At 45.6% G+C, this 20,405-nt stretch overlaps 1 protein-coding gene across 6 annotated transcripts in view; it reads right to left on the reverse strand.

The window, feature by feature from the left end:
- LOC119436029 ((Lyso)-N-acylphosphatidylethanolamine lipase) overlaps positions 1-20,405 on the reverse strand; it is a 123,316-nt gene that overhangs the window by 78,151 nt on the left and 24,760 nt on the right. For 2 of the 6 annotated variants that reach the window (XM_049655245.1, XM_049655232.1), the window contains exon 2: positions 11,385-11,438. The exons of 2 other annotated variants lie outside the window; for them this stretch is intronic. In XM_049655245.1, the coding sequence (XP_049511202.1) occupies positions 11,385-11,406 (22 nt within the window). In that variant the 5' untranslated portion in view covers positions 11,407-11,438. Of the gene's footprint in view, positions 1-11,384; positions 11,439-11,547; positions 11,802-20,405 lie in introns of those variants that run through there. 2 more of the 6 variants (XM_037702762.2, XM_049655251.1) reach the window with 2 other exon arrangements.

Genomic DNA, 20,405 nt, shown 5'->3' on the forward strand with positions numbered 1-20,405 from the left:
TCGCATTGCATACTGCATGCGATAGCGCAATAGCGCAATAGTATGCAATAGTGATTACTAAAGTTGACAAATGCGGACAATGTTGAGAACGTGTATCGATTTTATAAACTACAATACGCTCTTTAACGTCAATTATTCTACGTGCCGTCTTTCGCCCCACTCTACTTACGAAAAAAAAATTATTCACAAAACACTGGCAGCAGTGGGAGATCCTGCTGCTCAGCTCTGACCAGCAAGACCATGCCTGGGCCATCCAGCTAGCCGAGTCAGCCGCTGAGACCCAGGGGATCTCGGCCGTTCAAGGCGGAGAGGGGGCTGCGTCCGCCCTCGTGAATTGCTGGCACCAATAAAAGTTTAATCTCTCTCTCACAAAACCACAGTGAGCTGAACTGATAGGCCGTGTAAACCCTATATCAGTTCATGTAACAACGCAGTTATCGTATGTACCACAAAACGCAACACGCCAATGCCATTGAACGTCACGGAGAGCTAAAGACTGGAACATTTTCATTTTTACAGCCTTCTAGAGTTTGAATCGCGGTGTATTGACGTCTGACATATTGCATATTGTTCGAGTTCGCTAAGCTGAAGCTTCAGTCGGTCTCTCTGACACGGCGTCGGGGTCACTAGCTTCCGAACAATAAAGCCGCTTTTAAACCTTGAATGTCCGTGTCCTGACGTTTTTCAGAGCGGATGATTTTCAGAGCATGTCCTTCTGACATGAGTGCAATTGCAGCAGGTTGGTGCGTAATTCACAAGCGCTCTGTTACTCTTGACATCTTCGTTTTCTGGCCCAGTGCAGTTGTTTTCCGCCATTCTCCAGCAAATATCCGCAGATGCGCCGAGAGCCTGAATCTTCGCGTTCAGGTCGATCACAGCGTCCCCCTGTGCATTTATACCCAGAACACCAAGGTTGAGCGTTGGTCTCATTGGTATTGCATAATCGATGTTCTCCCCAGCGAATTAGATACGGACAACAAAATACACACACACAGAACAACTGATAGTTAACCAGCGGTTTTGCCAGTGTCATTAAATTTTAATACTTTGTGTTGATTTGTGATCGATTTGGCGCCCTTCATCGAAACTCGACCCATGTCGCAAGTTTACAACATTCTTTATAGAGAAGCGACCGGCAACCGGCCGGCCTGAGACTGTCGACCCGTCAGTTGTATCATTCGCACATGGTCCCCCAAGCTAACGTCAACACTTTCCGTGTGGAATTAGAGTGAGAACTAGACGTGCTTCCTTCTGCCATTGTCCGTCATCCTCCCCATTCTTGCTAGAAGCATAATGACTGACATTAGATACCAAGGCATACATTAAACGGCCACTTCATTCATTCATTCATTCATTCACCACAAGAGTAAGCTGATACTTTTCTGCCAATATTGTAGACATGCGGAGGTAAAGTCAAAGAAGAGATGCTACGCCACCGGCAGGATCCGAATGTACAACCTCAACACAATTCGCACGGTGCTCTATACGATAGATCTACGATAGTGCTTGTCCCTCTCTGCGCCTTCGTGTTCATTTATGGGTGTGCGTATTTGTAATTTAGCCTTAAGGCTGTTAGCGAACGCCAATCCGGGCCCACCGCAGTGGACGTGGGACATCTTATTGAACTGCATCTATGGTTAAGTGTTCCCTTGAAAGTGAAGGGAGAGGCAGCCATCAGAGTAGCTCATTATAGCAGAGCTCCGCATGCGGGCCAACATGAGATGCCTATTCCTGCACACATTGTGGCTGGGAAGTGCAGTGGTGGGGAAGTAACTTTGGGCTTCTCGTATCCCTCGTGTCAACCAAGCAGTAATTGTGTAGTTAAAACGAGCCTTAGGCTGCGCATTTGGCCGTCCTTTGCAAGTCGTTCTGCACGTTCGTGGCAGGCGGGTGTCTCAAATTTCGATGAAAGAGTAGCGAGCACATATCTGTCAAGCTGTGCTTGATTTTGAAATTGTGCAATCTCAAAATATACCGCAGATTTCCAGCAACACCGAAAAAGAAAAAGTTATTTAGGTGTTACGAATGAAGTGTTATTGAGGCAACACCAACCCACGTAATCAAACGTACCCACCTGTGTGGGAAAAAGCGTGCTGTTTCGGGTAGATGAAAGTGCGTCCGCTGCCGGCTGCTGCCACTTGGTTGAGTGTGTCGATGGCCGTTCTTGTTTCCTCAGCGAGGCATTCGTTACGTCAAATCCACCTAGTTCCTGCGGAGAGTCACCGGTTTCCGAGTGGCTGACGTGCCCAGTGCAGGCGCACCTGGAGGTTGCAGCTCATTAACAGCTCTGAGCGAACAGTATCTGATGGGGGCTAAACAGAGCGCTGTTTAGTGACGGTGAAGAACGGCCAGCTGCTGCTGATTCTGCTGCTGTCAAGCGTCCGAGAGCTTCGGTGAGAGTTGCTGCTTCAAAACAACTTTTTTACGTCGTGTCCACGTAGTTCCAGCAGCCTACCTTCGGTGGTTTGCCGTGGATTTTTGTGTGGTTGACTCATCAAACGCACCCAGCGTAGGTATTCACGAGAAGCACTTGTTGTATAGCATCGGGCGCAGTGTGATTATGAATTCCAGTGTGACTGTGGTTTTGCGGACGAAGACTCATATCCCATTCTACTAGAATGCCCTCATCATGATACGTACTCCAATACGCCGACTGAAATTGTCACTAATGACATCAGCTCAAATACACCATTAAGTTTACAGATATTATTAAGCTCGTGGCCAACAAAAGAGCAATGCAAAAGCGCGCTTTAACAGTGCTCAGATTTTTTTTTTTTTTTTTGGAACAGTGGTATCGGTAAGCGCTACTAACGGATGTAAAAACCGTTGTGTTCATAACAGTGTGTTTTATATGTACTGTCGATTAATATGTTGATATACGCCCCCTGGGCCTTGAAGGTATTGAAATAAATAAATAAATAAATAAATAAATAAATAAATAAATAAATAAATAAATAAATAAATAAATAAATAAATAAATGTTGTGTGATAATGTCGCTTTTGTTCGCATTGTTGCTTAGAGAGTATCTTCATAATATCGCTATGTTGTTCTTGCTGTTATGTTATGAACGATATAACAATTCATATATATATATATAATATAACAGAGTGTGTGCGTGTGCGCGTGTGTGCGCGGGCGCGCGTGTTAAGCACTATATAACGGTTAGGTGCACAGATTCGGTGCTCCTTGATTTCTTGATACGAGGTCGTCAAAAAATATGTGTAAGGTTCGGAAATATTCAGCGCTGACACGAATTTGCCAATATGTTGTGAACTACCGGCACGCGTTACCCTTTTCGACAACCTTCGAGAATTAATTGACAGAGTTAACTCGGGTAGCGCGCGAACGATATTGAGCGCCCTTTTGGCACGATGCCCTTAACATCAGTTCAGTTCAGTTTTATTTCCTTGAAGACCGCTTTGCTAGGGGTATTACATAAAGGGTGGGTACAGTTGATAACGTAACAGAAACACGAGTATTCAGAAAAGCTGTACAAGAAAGCTACATTTCGCAAGTGCATAAAAACAGATAGAAGGAAAAAAATGAAATGACACGTGAAAGAACAGATCATTTTTCAGCCAACAAAGACACATTTTCGAAGAACGATGTCGGGCAAGTGATTTCAGCGACGTGGTGAGGAAGGGCGTTCCAGTCTGATGCTGTGCGGGAGAAAAACGACGAAGGATCAAATGTAGTTGTATGGGAGCGTGGCCGTAAGACGTGTAATGGGTGCCCAGTTCGTAGCGATATGCGTGCGGGTGGATATGGCTCGTGAATTAGGGAACTGTAAAATAATTTATGAAAGAGGCACAGGCTGGCTGTAGCGCGGCGACGTGCAAGGGGCTGTAGATCATATTTTGCTCTTAAGGATGATACGCTTACGTCATACGAGTAGGATGAATGGACTTTGAAAGGACTCGAGGGCGTTAACAAGATAGACTTGATATGGATTCGAGATGGGTGATGCGTATTCAACTTTCGGTCTGATAAGGGATTTGAAAGCTAGGAGATTTACGTTCTGCGGGGCCTCACGCAAGTGTCGTCTCATGAAGCCAAAAGTTCTGTTAGCTGATGAAAGTATGTTGAAGATACGTGTAGGGGTAACGCAAGATATGCAAGATACGTGTAGGGGTAAATCATTAATATAACTTAAAAAGAGAAGAGGACAGAGAAATGACCCCTGAGGTACACCAGAAGTTACAGGGAGAACAGTGGATGATTTGTCATTTATAGAAACGAATTGATAGCGATCAGTCAGGAATGCTTCGAGCCATTTGAGTACACATGCGCTGTGTCCCGGCGTCTGAACACCGGCGTCCGGAAAAGCCACGGCTCCAACGCTGCGAAAGTGCACGTGCAGGGCTCTCTCAGTGAACGACTTCCAGCAGATTCCGTTCAACTGTTCCGTAACGCAAGCACAAGCATCCAGTGTTAAGAAGCACCGATGTTACGGCGCACAGTTCTTAGCGACACACATGGCGGCACGCTTACAGTTGCCTAATATTGTTCATCTGACAGATGTGACTGTACCTCGTATAAGGCTTACTGTCAGCTGGAGTGTTTCCGATCAACCATTTAATGATCCTCTTTCTTGGGAACTATTTCCTACCTAACTTAGCCGGTCGCCAGGAGAATACCACAGCAATTCCCTTACAGCACCACAGCCGGAGAGAGTTGCTGCTTCAAGAGAACGCATCCGAAGCATCTATATAGGGCTGGATGCATGATGCCCATCAGTCCTCCATTGCCAGAAGCTTCTTTTTTTTGTTGTTGTTGTTGTTGTTGCCTGTGCGAGATATCAGTATGCACTTTTGTCAATATATACAAGTCTGGTTAGAGAGAGAGAGAAACGGGGTGGCAAAGGCAGGGTGGTTAACCCAGTGTTACTGATGGATAATCCAGGCAAGGTGTATTAATGCCCTCTTCATAATTGCGAAGACACCGACTGAAATTGTCACTGACTGCATAATACCGTAGACCATTAAGTTTAAGATGACCTTCGGTAGACGTTTGGGCACCACTCTAGCTTTGTGAAGTAATTATAGTTATGGCCTGAAGGAGTGTGCTGGTCTGGGCTGGTTGGTACATCATTAGGACGGGAACAAACAGCGCTAGGACGGGACTAAGTGAGTAGACAGACAAGGCGCTGAACTAACAACCACTGGTTTATTGCTGGGAAAGCAATATATACAATACACTGGTTCAGCGCAGAAGGCCAGAAAAAACACGGTTTCTGCGCCGGGAAGGGAATGAAATCATCACATCACGCGCGTCGTCATAGCAGGTTATGTTTTTGACAAGTAGTTAATCTCGCAGCTATGCAGAGAAACAGAGGGTACGCTGACGCAGGAGTTTCCGTGCGATTGAATGCAAAACGCTCCCCAAATCTCGCGTGCTCTTTGTTCTGTATATCTACCTAGTATAGTGCAATCTTCAAAGAGAGGTTTGCAGCCACATTCTTTGCAGTGCTGGGCTAAATGGCTCTGGGTACGGAACCTCTCATTGCGTACGCATGCTCTCTCAGCCGGTCACATTCGAACATCGGCCTGTTTGGCCAATGTAGCAGCGTTTGCACTTGAGCGGGATCTTATACACAACTACGTATGCGCAGTCAACATGAGGTTTTCTGTGTTGTTTCTCACAGATTGCTTTTTTGTGGCCTTCCTTGTTTACCTTGCGGCATAGCGCCGACAGCTTGTCCCTTGCGCTGAACAAAACGCTTGCGCCCATTTTTCCGGCGACCTTTTTTTAAACTATGCGAGACCCCATGGACATAGGGTATGACGGTTGTGCTCGCATGAGGTCCCTTGTCCTGGGCGTCACGTTCTACCCTCCCTCTGGTCAGGATCACCAAAAGCTTTTCTGAAACACCCTTCAGCAGGGCCATAGGGCACCCAGCCTGGATGAGCCGGTGCACTTGGTGCATGAAGCTGCTAGCCACCCGGTGGTGGCATGAATGGCTAGCATGGCTAGCAGCTTCATGCACTAAGTGCACCGGCTCATCGGGCAGAGCAGGTGCGACGCAGAGAACGACGTCACTAACGGCACTGCCAATGGCGCGCGCGCTTGGGTGCGACGTAGAGAAGGACGTAACTGACGGCGCAGCCAATGGAGACGTTTTGCGAAACATGGGACGAACGGGTTTTAGTTTCGCCTAGCCATATACAGCTTTCGCTGTAAAACATAACCTGCTATGACGACGCGCGTGATGTGATGATTTCATTCCCTTCCCGGCGCAGAAACCGTGTTTTTTCTGGCCTTCTGCGCTGAACCAGTGTATTGTACATATTGCTTTCCCAGCAATAAACCAGTGGTTGTTAGTTCAGCGCCTTGTTAGTCTACTCACTTCGTCCCGTCCTAGCGCTGTTTGTTCCCGTCCTAAAGAGTTACGGCGATTGAAAATAAGCCGTCTTTTATCTCTCAGGGGCTTCGGGAGCAACGGCTTTTGTTCAGTAACGTTTCTCCTTGTTATTCTTTTCTGTAGTTATTTATTCCCATCTTTTTTTTTTCGACTTGCTTTATGAGGTTTTGACGTTGAGAGCCAGATGTGTAATAGGCAAATAAATTGAGTGAACCACTGAGTGGTTGCAACATGTGTGTGGTTGCACATCGCTACGCAGTATCAAAGAAAGAAAGAAAGACAAATAAATTTTATCTTGAAATAAGTTCTTTGGAAGAGCGCCAGTGCTGCCGAGCTCTTCAAACATTATGCTCTTAAATTTGTACTGAAGCATTGGCAAATATACAAATGAAAGTAGAGGGTAATTCACTTTTTGAATGAGAAGACCTCATTGGTATTCAAACCTATCGAACTTACTTTTCTGGTTTAGAGATAAAGTGTGGTCGATATTATGCCGCGCGCACATAGCTATTAACGAAAGGTTAATCTGCAGACATTTCATTTCAAATTAAGGCTACTACGCGTTCTTTGATGCAAATGAGGTGTTTAAATTTCCCCTATAAGTTCGAAACCTTCCACCTTATTGAAATTTGCATTATTAACGAGCTCTACTGAGAAAAATGGAGTAAATAGATAATCGGGACGAACATCATAAAACGGAGAAGTAATTAAAAAATACCACAGAAAAAAAAAATATATATATATATATATATATATATATATATATATATATATGTATACGTAACTACATGCGGTGTCAATCCAATTATTCAGTAGAATCTCCACCCACAAAACCCTACAGCATCTGTCCTCTGTCCTTCCGCGCTCAAAAATAAAATTGTTCCCGAAAAAAAAAACGATATTGAAACATTTCGTCGTCGTTGTGATGTCACGGAAATGAGCGAAGTTAATTGGTTGGCGCATCTGTACTGATGCGGTTTCTGCATCTGTACTGAACAGTGGAGAGCTGCCACTGCATTCTTAGGTTGTCACAGGCTATAAACAAAAAAGGATAGCAGCCTCTGCCCAGCAAATTACCAGGAGCGCATATTCACAAATCAATTCGCACGCTCGGTTCGTATAAAAGCAAGCGTCAGCCAATCGTGAATGCGAAGACATTAGCGATGACGACCGGCCAACGACAGTTCTCACGAACGAGAAATATCGTGAATTCGGTCACGGGACTTCTTCAGCCTGCTCGTAGCATGCTTCTCTTTCACAGGAGGTCAAAGGGATTTAAAAAATTTTTGTCCACTTCTTGGCATGGCTTTCGTTTTCAACGACGATAGTCGTTATATGCGCTGCCACGTTGAAGGTGTCCGATGCCTTGCAGTCTTTGAGGGAACTAAAGCCCCAAGCTCGCCAGTCTAAAGAGTAGCGGCTTCTCCATGGTCTCTCTGCCATTCTGTCAGTTTTCGCAAAGCCAGGCTTGCCGGGGGATCGCGCTTACAGGGCAAGCACGGTCAACAGTTCAAGTGCCAGCTGTTGGCTGTATTTTAGCAAGTAGCGCCCATCTTAAAAGTGTGTAAGTGTGTGTAAGTGTGTGCGTGTGTAAGTGTGTGAAGGGGGGGGGGAGGGAGGGGGGACCATTTTGTTTTGGTGTATCTCTAGGAGCATCAGCTGTGCGGTTGGCTTGAAAGCCGTGTACCTGAGTACACAAGTCACAGACTTGTGTACTCATACAAATCGCAACCTCCAGGCTGGTGCTAATTGCCTGTCTACAACCAGCAAATCAACTCATTTTTGGAATTGCAGCCCCTAAATCACAGCTGATTACCACGCTTGTTATTCCTGCATTCTTGCGAACACGCCTGTGCTATGCTTTCCTTGTGTTCGTTATCTGTTGGCTTCATGTGTTCTTTTTTAATTATTAACTGTATTTAAGGATATGCTTGTGCCTATAGGGGGTATGCACTGAACCATGATCCGCGAGGCGGCGACAGCATCGCCGGGCAGCCGCGCCATGTTTACGGTCGTCGGTTCGTCCGTGCGTCGCGGAAGTATTGGAGATCGCTATCTTCCAAGCCGTCGTGGGGAGTTCGCACACAGCAGTGTTTTGTGCGCGGAGCCGTGAGTGCGTGTTATTACGTAGAAAGTACTTGAATTAGTGTATCTGCGTGCACGGAGAGACTATACGTGCCGCGATTGTACGCTAATGCAGCAGCGGCATAATGGTGAACTGCGCGGTATCGCCGTCTTCTTTTATGAGAAGCCACGGTGCAAGCGGCTTTTCATTGAATGACTGGGAATGACGAAGCCGAGAGTACAAACTGACAGCTGAAGCGTCGAGATCTAAAAATTTCAATTCAATTTGAAAATCGTGGTGGCTGCAGATCGAGTTGGAGCACTGACTTTTCAAAATAAAACAATGTTAACGCTAATTTGTACGACGTCAGTGAATGGCATTTACGGGACTACGTAAATGCTGACGGTCAATAAAAAGGAAAGAAGTTACAAATACAATACACTTGTTTGTTTCGAAAGCTGCGCGTCTCTAACCAGCACTAAAACACCTGCACGGCACGCAGCGGTTGTGGAGGCCTAAAAAACCATTTGAAAACAACCGCTAGCAACTGCTGTATCTAATCCCTCTCCGACCGCGACATCCCATTACCGTGGTTATGGGATACCACACAATTCACACGGCTATTTCACCAAAAAAAAAAAGAACAAAACGCGAACAAGAATGAACGACGGACGCTTGCTCACCTTTCCGACAACAACAACAATTTGACGAACGGCTGCTGCACCCAGCCGCTCGTCAGATAATTATTGTCTTCCATGGATTTGTATGATTTTAGTTGCTCGCGCGACACAAAACTTGTTCCGTGCACAAGATAGTCTTTGATGTCGGTGAAATCCACGCGAGGCAGCAGCCCGACCTCGCGCTGAAGTTCAGCGTCTTTCAGCTCAAGTGGGTCGACGCTGCCGTGCACAAGCGCACTTTTTCTTCGTAGCGCAATCGCTCATGTTTATCTAAGCCACGTGCGTATGCACTTAAGTGGATTATAGTCACCGAACACACCAACTGACTATAAATACTGAAGTGCAACCTTCCGCTGAATCGTCCGTTGCGCTACTGCCAGGGCCTAGGCCTAGGCCGCCTAAGGACGGCGACCGCCAGCATGGTGGCAACCGCAGACGACGGTAGCGCTCCCCGCGGATGACGTCAAGTGCATACACCCTATAGGCTGCGCCGGCTACCCCTTTTCTCTTAATTGTGGTTGTTTCTACCCCCCCCCCCCCAAAAAAAAATGGAGCCCCCTCACTTTCCCTGATTCTTCTATCGTCCGTGCTCGTGTACGAAGTTCCGCTTGCGGAGCTAAACGTTTTTCAGCAGACCTCAAGGCCAACGGCAACATTTGCTATCTGCTGTGCAAATGCACGCCCGTAAGTCGCCGAGGGTGCTCTTTTGGCAAGACACTCTGCGAGACTATGCAAGAGAACAATATACCGGGATGGTGTAACGATTTCACACACCTTGTCCTAAATATAGCAACCAGTAGCATCGCCGGAAAGTGGTCACCAAGCTTGTGTCACCCTTCCTAAAAATGGTTTCTTTACGCCAAGCCGGCTCGACGCAATGCTTGCACCACTGCGTTTGTTCTCTTTCACACCGAGTTGCGTGTGTCACTGTATATAAGGTACTGCGGCCCGTCCTGCTCGATAACCGGTTAGTCATCTACATAGTCTGCTCTGCATACACCTACACAGACACCTATAATGGCTAGTAAATAGCTGGTAAGCAAATGGATATGAAAAAGCACAAATGTGACTAGCCACTACATTTGCCAGACAGATATGCTGAGTATATGCAAGAGCGAAAGAACTGTTTATCTATAAATTGAGAGATTGGCTTTTCCATTCGAAGACGCCAACTCCTAATCATGTAAGTCGCCTCTGCAAAGTACTACAACTTGTGATATAAAAGCTTATTTGTGATATCAAAGATTGTGCAAGAATATGCGATGTTAATACCAGCACAACATGCTACTCACTACAAAGCTTACACAAAGTAGATGCGATTTCACCAAAATAACGAACAAAAACAATCACACCATGAAGGTATATTTAAGCAGCGTGATGGTATGAGGACAAAAACATACACAGTGGGACTAGCGTTGTTGCTACTACATAAATAAGATGTGCTTTGTGGCAGAACTTACATGGTATACACGGCTACTGTGACTCCGCATATGTGTATGTGCGATAATTTCTCTCATTCAGACGTTGTAAACGACATGTCGTAATCAACGAAATGGAGACAGTTCCTGCCACTGCTGCTAAAGTACCAATCACTGAACTTATATGCGCAACTAAATTAACAGAAAAAGTACATTTATTACAGTCACAGTGTCTTTCAGTTGTTGCTTTCTCACGTTGCCACCGAATACGTCCGCTCAAATCCTCAGTCAATAATGCAGTAATGAACCGTGTACAAGTTGTGTTTTAATGGCGAATGTCCATGAAATACTAAGTGGTAAACATGCGCCAGCATAAGGTGTCTTTCCAGAGACCTTATCCTGCATACACATCCGTGAACGCGCGTATATGACTATGACCGTAAAGCTCTGTGAAGATACGGCTAACTCATGACAGAGGCGACATATTTGTTTACTTTAAGTTCCATGCAGCAATTCGACCCTTTACTAAAAGCTAATATTATCGATGAAGATCACAGAATTTGAGACAATATTCAATTGACTTGAGACGCGTTTGCCGAGCGCTATTTTCCCGCCAAGTCTAGTCGTTAGCTACAATACCTGAGTCAAAAACTCACTTTACGTTAAATATGAATCACCAGGTAAGAGAAATTCCTCGAATGGGTCGCATATACAAGACATCTCTGGCTTTATCTTCATTTGCTCTCATTCATAGAAATGAGAACAAGCGTCCATAAAGACCATTTAAGAGACCGCATTATTTACTCTTCCTAATTGCTAGGTGGAATGGGAGAGAGTTGTCCGATTATGCAGTGTATACCTGAGCACAGCCTCGATTCCATTGTTTGTGTTCCCCAGCGGATGTAGCGAATACCTGCACGGAGATAACGAACGTTTTACAGACAAGCGGCAAGGCAGACACTGCGAACAGATTCAGCTAGGAGTGACATCCCCTCATATAGAGCGAAAAAAAGAGTACGAACCGAGGTGCAGAGCCATTTATACAAGCCGTCAGCCAGCAATGACCATCTGACAGAGGGGGGTGGCGAGCCGCCGGCGGCGGGATACGATGCGTCACTCACGCCGAACACCATCCATTGAGCACCCGCAATGCACGCCCGGCACGCAAACAAACCAGAGGCGGCAGCTGCCTCCGCGGCTCATTGGGCAACGGCACGTGCCCAGCTGCTAGCGCCGCCGCAGCAGTCGCGCTTTCCTCGTAGTACGTACGCGCCGCGGGCCCTGGAGCCTCAAGGTTAAAACATGACGTAGCGTGCGCAGCTACCACGCTCTCCACAAGGACTCGCTCGCCGGAAGGGTCAGCAGGCTGGCCAGACGCGAGGCACCTGCTCCTCCCGCCGGCAACAGTATGTCGCTGGGGCGCTGAGCGTAGCGCGCCGTCGCAGGACCTGACACTCGATATCGCACTGTGATACGAGAGGCGAAGGACGACGCTTCTTTCTCCGGATTCTTCGCTGGAGTTTTGTTCTCACGTATGAACATGATCAAATTTCACCCGTGCATGCCCTGACATGTGGCTGACGCGCAGTGCACGCAACAACTCATGTATGGTGGCAGGCACGTATTCAGATGTGACGAAAGATGGCCAACCGCGTAGACAGGCAAGATATGAAGATGATAAGCTTATACACCGACGTCCTTTACAGCGAAGTGCAGCAAAGATTCGTCTAAGCTTACAACGGAGCCCTTGGCAACACTGAAGAGCTGCCTTAATGTATACAGGAGGAGGAAAAAGATATTTCCGCTTGCATTGCGTAATCTCATTTCATCGCCAGACTCAATGGAGCCAGTGATGATGGCAGAATCGATTGGGAGCATTGCGCAGCCGTCGCGTCAGCAACCCCTGAAGAAAAATCTTGGCTGTTGGATACAATTTCAACAAGGGGAGTGTCTACACCATTTAAAGAAAGGATTGGCAATTTTATTCATTTATTATTTATCGTTATTTTAGGTCATAATGTCGCAACTGGACCCTTAGAAGCGCCGCATGGAAAAGTTACTGATCCTTTTTTATCAACTGGGTTATTTAGCGTGCACGAAGATCTTAGCACAGAGGCGTTTTCGCATTGCTCCCCTATCACAATGAGTTCAATCATTAAATTACATTTCATTATCCTTGAAGGGCGCAATTTTGCAATTACGCTCATGAATATATTATGTTGCCAAGAGTGTAATGTTCCTATTCTACCTAAAGAGCAAAAAAAAAAAAAAAGAGAGCTTTAAGTCAAGTATGAATTCTTACAAATTCACCCAAATTTCAGTTCTTGTAGTGTAATATTTGTAATTACACCCACGGTTAGGGTGTTTCTCCGTGTGAGACATCTAATTCGAGGCGTAAAATGGTTTGATTGACACATAAATGTGTCCACTCTTATGAGGGTAGTTTGATTTACACTATACATAGCCAAAGTATTACATTTCTAAACAAAAAAAAAATGCTCATTCAAAGTTATTGTGAATGTGTCTTGTACATTTTCCTAGACATTTGTTCTTTTATTTTATTTTTCATGTCTCATTAAAACCAGCCAAGATTGCACCAACCCAAATCATGACCATGGTAACAAACTTGGGATCGCATCCCGGCCGCGGCGGCCGCATTTCGATGGAGGCGAAATGCAAAAACGCCCGTGTGCTTGCGTTGTTGCGCACGTTAAAGAACCCCAGGTGGTCAAAATTAATCCGGAGCCCTCCACTACGGCGTGCCTCATAATCAGAACTGGTATTGGCACGTAAAACTCCAGAAAGAAGAATGGTAACAAACTTTGGCGCCAAGGTTCGTACGCCGTTCGCATAGGGATGGCCGACACCGCAGCTTTTGATCGCTGCGGTGAAGAAACTATTGGTCACATTCTGTGTCAGTGCGCGCAGTGTTTTGTGAGGAGACGCGCACTCACCGCTGTAATCAACAAGTGCGACGCCCGACCTCTGCCGGAGGCGATAATCGTACAACATAGACGCGACTCGATATCCTTTGAGAACACCGTGAAAGTATTACTGTTTTTTTTTTTTTGCAATTCACTGGATGCCTATAGTAGTTCCTTTCTCTCTCTCTCTCTCTCTCTCTCTCTCTCTCTATGTCCTCCTACCTTCTTTTAAACCACATTTCCCATGCCCCAGTGCAGGGTAGTTCAACTGAAACTTGCATCTCGTTAACCCTTCCTACCTTATATCTTCCTCGCCTGGCGCCAAGCTGCGCTAAGATTTTGACGTCGCAAGTAAGTGTTAACTATATAACATGTTCAGATAACGTGTTTTCGGAGAATGTATAAACGGAAAAAAGTGAGGGTGGCGGGGGGGGGGGGGGGGGGAGAGGAGCGTAACATTTAAGCAGAAGTTCCGGGAGGTGTCCAGATGTGTCTTGCTGCTAACATTAAATTCTGGTGTTGCACGTGCCAAAACCACCATCTGATTATGAGGCACACTGTAGTGAGAAGCTCCGGATTAATTTTGACCACCAGGGGTTCTTTAACGTGCAGACAATGCACGGTACACGAGCGGTTTCGCATTCCGCCCCCATCAGCACGGGGCCGGGATTGAACCCGCGACCTTGTTCTCAGCAGTACAACACCGCGGCGGGTCTGCTCTTCTGTTAAGTACAGGTATACATGCGCTTTTCTATGTTATTCTATACTGCTTTTAGCGACAGCAAACAACCAAAAAAAAAGTACAAACTAAGAACTTAACAGTCAAAGAGGTTTCACGAATGAGCATATATTGAGAGTACTGCACTATTAAGCCAGAACTCAGTATTCATCTGCGGTGGGTTCCAGGGATAGGTTTTCTCATAAGTAGCTGGAGTTAGCCCGCTTGCGAATGGTTTGATTGAACTTTCCCGCTTATACTGAAGTGCCTAAGTGGTTCATCTGCAGTATATTATTTAATCTGTCCTCAGGTTTCTTTAAAAGGCATCGCAGCGGTTATCCGCTGATGAAAGTACCAAACGAAAGATGTAATTGTAACGGCTGCATGCTGTCACGATTGCTGTTGAGATGAAGACCGCAGTTTTAAAATCTGTTAGTGCAGTACACTAGCTTAACGAATTCGCTACGCAGTTCTGTTGCGTACAGAAGTCTACGCCCCTGACCTTCGACCACCGTATACGGACATTCTCGCTTCTTTCTGTGTCCTGAAAAAATCTGCAACCTCTTTGTCCACCTCGTGGCATCGACCGCTATGCGGTCGGCAACGTCTGGCGGTTGCGTTCAAGTCCCATTCCGGACCTCCAAATTTCGTACATTATTTTTTCGAGAAACGTATCGGCCTACATTCGCGTAAACACAGTAAGTAACGTCGGTGCAACTGTTAAAGATCGTGAACCGTACAAGTCGTGAACGAGATATGCGGCGGTGCGGTTATCGCTCAGTTCAAAGTCTAGCGCAGGGAGCGTGGTTTTAGTACCGCTGGTACCGCTTCTGTCCACGCAGTATCGCATGAGCGGAATGCGATCTTGTTCATTCTTCCCTTCTTTTTCTCTCAACTTTCGTACACATTTTTCCCTTCCCCAGCGGGGGGTAGCCAACCGGAGATATCCTCTGGTTAACCTCCCTGTTTGTCCCTTGTTTTTATCTGTCTGTCGGTCGGTCGGTCTCAGTATCGCATTTGTGAAGCATTCTTCGAGGACGGCGGACACGGACAGATATGTTTGATCAGTTCTAATTTTTTTCCATGCAAATTATGTTGAAGTAATAACGCGCGTGCCACTGTGATATCGATCATCGTTATAACGAGACGATCGCCAGAGCAAAGGCCAATTCTATTGAGCACTAACGTAACGGAAGTTTTCTGAATACGGCTCTTGGGGTCGAATTCACAAACCGTTTATTTCGCAAGTGCTCTTTGCCATTGACTGAACGCGTTCACTAATAATATGTCCAGCATCATGATTGGCTGGAAAATACTCTTACGAACAATGTTAGCGTAAGAGCTTTCTGTGAATATGGGCCCTGGGGTGGCTTGCACGAACATTAATAATGAAAATGATAACGAATTTAAGAACGCGTTCTTAAGAGGAAGCTTTAGCTCGGGCCACACTCCGATGCGACCTATTCAAATGCCTGTAAAACGCAGTAACGGTTTTCTTAGATAACCCCTGGACCGATTTTAATGAAATTTATCGCATTTGACAGAGAAAGTTAAAGTCTAGTGACTGTTCGAAGCGAAATTATGATTTAGGGGCCTGATGTGCTTGCAAAGAATTTTCAAAAATTCGAAAACAAATAGAAGCACGAAGCTTGCAAAATAATAGCTCTGCATCAAGAACAGTTACCGCAGCTCTGTAAACGGCGTCCATTAGATCATTCAAAGCGGACAAATTCAATATGCCAATTTATATCTTACGTGAAATCGTTACGTTGTTTACAAGGGTTCTGCAAAACCTGTATTTCCATATTACCAAATTTTTGTTAAATTCATGTATAATATATCAATTCTGTCCACTTTAAATGTACTATTAAATGTAATGCACAGAATTGTGATATCATTTTTTGATTGCCGAGTTAAAGAGTTACAAACTTGACAATTTTGTTTTCTGAAAATTTGCTATTTTTCCCAATTTTTTACAAACAATTGACCATATGAATCAAAAATGTTAAGCAGGCAGTCACCAGATTTTAAGTTTTTCTTTTAAATGCAACAAACCTCGTCAAATTTGGTGCAGTGGGTGCCGAGAAAAACGCGTTCTCCTTTTACATGTGTTTAGATAGGAGCACCCGAGCTAAAGCTTCCTTTTCTAGTCCGCACTGAAAACGCGTTCTTAAATTAGTTATTATTTTCGTTATTAAATGTTCGTGCAAGCCGCCCCTGCTCCCCATAGCTTTCTCTGGAAAGATATGCGAGTGCTGCCTCGTGGCACTCTGAACTTGCTGGTGCGGAGCGACACATTCGCAGTACCGACCCCAAGTGTGACTCACATGCCGGGTGATTTTGCAAAGTGTGACCGCCCTACTACGTGGTTACTTTGCATTCGGCCAAACGTCGCCAATACTACGCCTACTCTTTCAAACTGAAATTGACGCAATCGCCGCTGTCTAATGTGCGCTACGTCAATGTGTGCAATGACTTGTATCACGTTATATGCATGTGCACACTTCTCGGTCTCAATGGCAATTCTGATATCTGTTTTAAGTTTACATGGCAGTTCCTCTAAGCTGCGGCACATACTTGGGCCTTGGATCAACGTTTTTAGGGGCGAAAGTGCTCCTAGCTTTTCTCCGAGCACCTCCCGAACGCTGATCCTCACTGGACATTGTATAGTTACCTATTAGAGTGTGTGCTTTTGCATGCTGTATGCGTGCGTGATATGTATGACCACCAGACATCTCTTATGTGACTGCCCCAGATACGAAGATGAGAGGAGCGCCCTTCGGGCGGCTTCGGGGCCTTTTACGGAGGAGAAGATCTTGGGCCCTTGGCCTTGTGCGTCTGCTATGTGCAGGGCTACAAAGGCGCTGCTGAGTTTTTTGAGGTGCACCGGCCTGTATGACCGCCTGTGACTAACTCAGCGATGAATGCTTGACTGCGTAACTGTGCAGGGTGTGAACTTTTCTCTTCCTTATCCTCTTTAAATCCCAGTTCCCCGTTCCCGAGTGCAGGGTAGCCTACCGGGCTCAGCCTGGTTAACCTCCCTGCCTTTCCCTTATGGATTCTCTCTCTCTTGTGGTCTGGACTAGTATGCGGCGTGTATGCATGGGCAGGCAAACATCTCTAGGATCTAATACCAATGTTTTCTCTCTCTCTCTCTCTCTCTCTCTCTCTCTTGTGACAGCACGAAAGTTTCTAAATAATCTTTCAAGCTGCGTTCTGCTATTTCGCTTCAGTGTGTTAATTCAATGTATTAAAGCTAACCATAATGAAGATACTCTTAGCTAACACAACCCGCATAAAGGTAAGTGGCATGATTGAGGTGTTTTGCGTTGCGATTTGGTTCACTATACGTAAATGTCACTTTCCTGTGAAGCATTGCGAAAAGAGAACACAGCGACTATTTCTGCAAGCATGCGGGCACCGCTCCGTCGCTTAACTGAGGTAGGCGGTGTGGGCGCGCCCACACCGCCAAACCCCCATGTTTTTTTTTTTTTTCGTTTTCCTGTTGCAGCAACAATAGAAAAGAAAGAGGAAATGCACTTGCGTCAATCGTTGGTAGGGAGGCGACATAGTAACGGTCCAGTGCTGATGACCCCTCATCTACTGCATAATAGTTGGCGTATCCGCCTTGGCTAAGGTGTCTGCAGAAAGGGATTCCCCCTATCCTTCCACTAACCACTAGAAGCAACTTTTACCGCCCCACCCCCTCCCTTGTCAATGGAGCATTTTTTCACGCGAAACTTCACCAAGACGCACACGACGTCACGAATCGAGAAAAGCTCAAGGATATGCTTTTTTTTTTTTATTTCGGGCGCCCTATTTGTAAGTTTCCTTTTACTGCTTTGTTTTTAACCTAACAGCAAAATGAATGGTGGATACAGATGCGTAGGAACAGACCATTTCCTCAATAGCTGTGGTAAAGCTGAAGCGGAAAACCTTAGTTCGGTCATTTTATTTCTTTTTTTATTTATTTATTTCGTTCAGCTACACCAGCAGGCAACTGAAACGTACAATCAAATTTCACCATGCCAGCTATACAGCAACTTTTCTGGTGGTATGTCAACGATGAAAAGTGAGCGCTAGCATACGAATAACGCAAGGCTATAGATACTTACCTGATAAAACTACCCTAAATGCATTTTGCGATCGTAGACGCGTAGAGCAGCGAACCGGACCTGCCGTCTGGTTGGCCTGCCTACCTTTCCTTCTTTTCCTCCTCCTAGACGCTTTCTTATTCACCTGACGTTCCTATGGCGCGTTTAGAAGATCGTCTAAATTATTCAATGCCCCCAACATTACTTCGTTGTCCATTTTAAGGCTTGCTATTATAGGCTTGTGCACGTTAAAGGTTTATCTCACTGTTGAGAAGCGGTAAAGTATCAAGCCACTAGGAACCTTGTCCGCGCTTCCACAAGCCTGGGACAGTGAGACGACGCAGAGTATTTGAAGTACAGTCGAGCACTACTCGCGCTTTTGTGTCCACGTCGCAGATTAAAGAGGCACTTGGTAAGAACAGCTCATTCATCTTCATAAATACAGCGCGTCCCCACCCACTGTTCCGATCTGGCATCAGTGAAGAAGTGACGGCAAAGTGGTTATGACCGTCTACGCGGGATCCGATTATGCCCCTTAGAGAAGGCGTTACGTGAGTTAAGCTCGGTAACAAGATTATACGTCATTTTTTTCTCTTTCCTTTCGGTCCTGCTATTCGGTGCATACAACGCAAGCCCTTCGTCGCCCAAGTTCCGCTCAGAAATAATAGAATGCATGAAGCCCCACGTGAAACGGCTGTTTTTCCTCCAGGGTAAATTGCGACGGACAAGATAAACGCGTATCCTGCCTATTGTATACTGCTGGTTGAGTCACGCCAGCAAGCCGCGGTGTTTGAGGCCACGCGACGGGGAGACGCCGAAGCCGAAACTGGAATGCATACACAGCCTCCATTTGTCTTTCGTACCCATCGTTCAGTTATCAAGTCCGTTCTTGCAGGCTATTATTTTCTTTCTTTCATGTAAACTGACGGCTGTCCTTCTGTGTCGACTTTTCCGACGATTGCTTTTATTCCTACTTCCACTGACGTGCCACGGGCAATCAATTGTCTGTTTCTTCATAGCTATGAGCAGATTGTGGACACGACACCGCGGGCCGCTGTCATACGCTCAAGCGACTTACTTCTTTCTGCCGCATAGTCACTACTATTTGTGGTAATTCGCGTACAAAAAGATATTTGCCCTCCTACGGAGACCGTTTCTGGTATCATGAGAATTGTATATTGACTCACTTAATTTGACGTTCATTCCGTTTTAGCCAACAAACTCATGCGTGTTTTCGGCGACACCGTGCTCTGTATTACGTGCGGGAGCCGAAACGACTCTAGCGCTTTATCCTGAGCCAGCGCGAAGCTGCGTTAGCAAAATCAATGACGCTCTAAATTAGCACAGTTGCTGGGCACAGCACGCCAGGCGGTTATTCCTATCAGTTAGTGTTTTTATCATAGGCCTCCCAATTAGCGGTTTATTTTTAGAGAAGTCGGCAAATGTTTACGTGTATTTATTGCTTTGTTTTCTCGATACCTTCAGACATCATAGGTCGCTACAAATGGGAGTAGGGTTGGAGCTTAAACGCTTCTTGAAAAACACAAGGAGGAAGACATACGGTACTCCTCAAGCGCATTTTTAAGTACACCTTGATATTTGATGGAGGCGATGGAGGTGGGTAGGTGGTTCCAATAGTTACATGTTCGAGGAATGAGAGAGGTAAAGTGTTCCTTTGCACGTCAACTAGGAACGAACACTTTATGAGTCCGATCAGTAGTAATTAACTAGAACATATAAATGAAGTATCAAAAAGTGACTTTTATATAGCTGCGGATCACGCCAGACTTAACAAAATAAGAGCCAACTGGGTATTCTTATTAATAAAGATATGAATATTCCATATGATACGAATATTCCACATGTTCATGGATAAATATATGGAAGATGCAACACCGAATTCATAGATGACACGCCACATAGATCGGAGTAGTTCGAAAACATGAAATGTGCGCAACGATTCAGTACAGATTCAATATGACTGATGAGAGGTTTGAATGTTTGGATACCACGCAGTGCACGCGTATTCTAGTCCGGAACGAACAAAGTTTTTGTATGAAGGAGAAGCTTACGAGAAAAAGTAGCCACATAAAGGTTTCGACGCTGGTTACAGAGCATGCGGTTAGCGTCATGAACATAATTAA

The sequence above is a fragment of the Dermacentor silvarum genome, chromosome 1 (assembly GCF_013339745.2).
Source record: "Dermacentor silvarum isolate Dsil-2018 chromosome 1, BIME_Dsil_1.4, whole genome shotgun sequence".
NCBI classification, from domain to species: Eukaryota; Metazoa; Arthropoda; class Arachnida; order Ixodida; family Ixodidae; genus Dermacentor; species Dermacentor silvarum.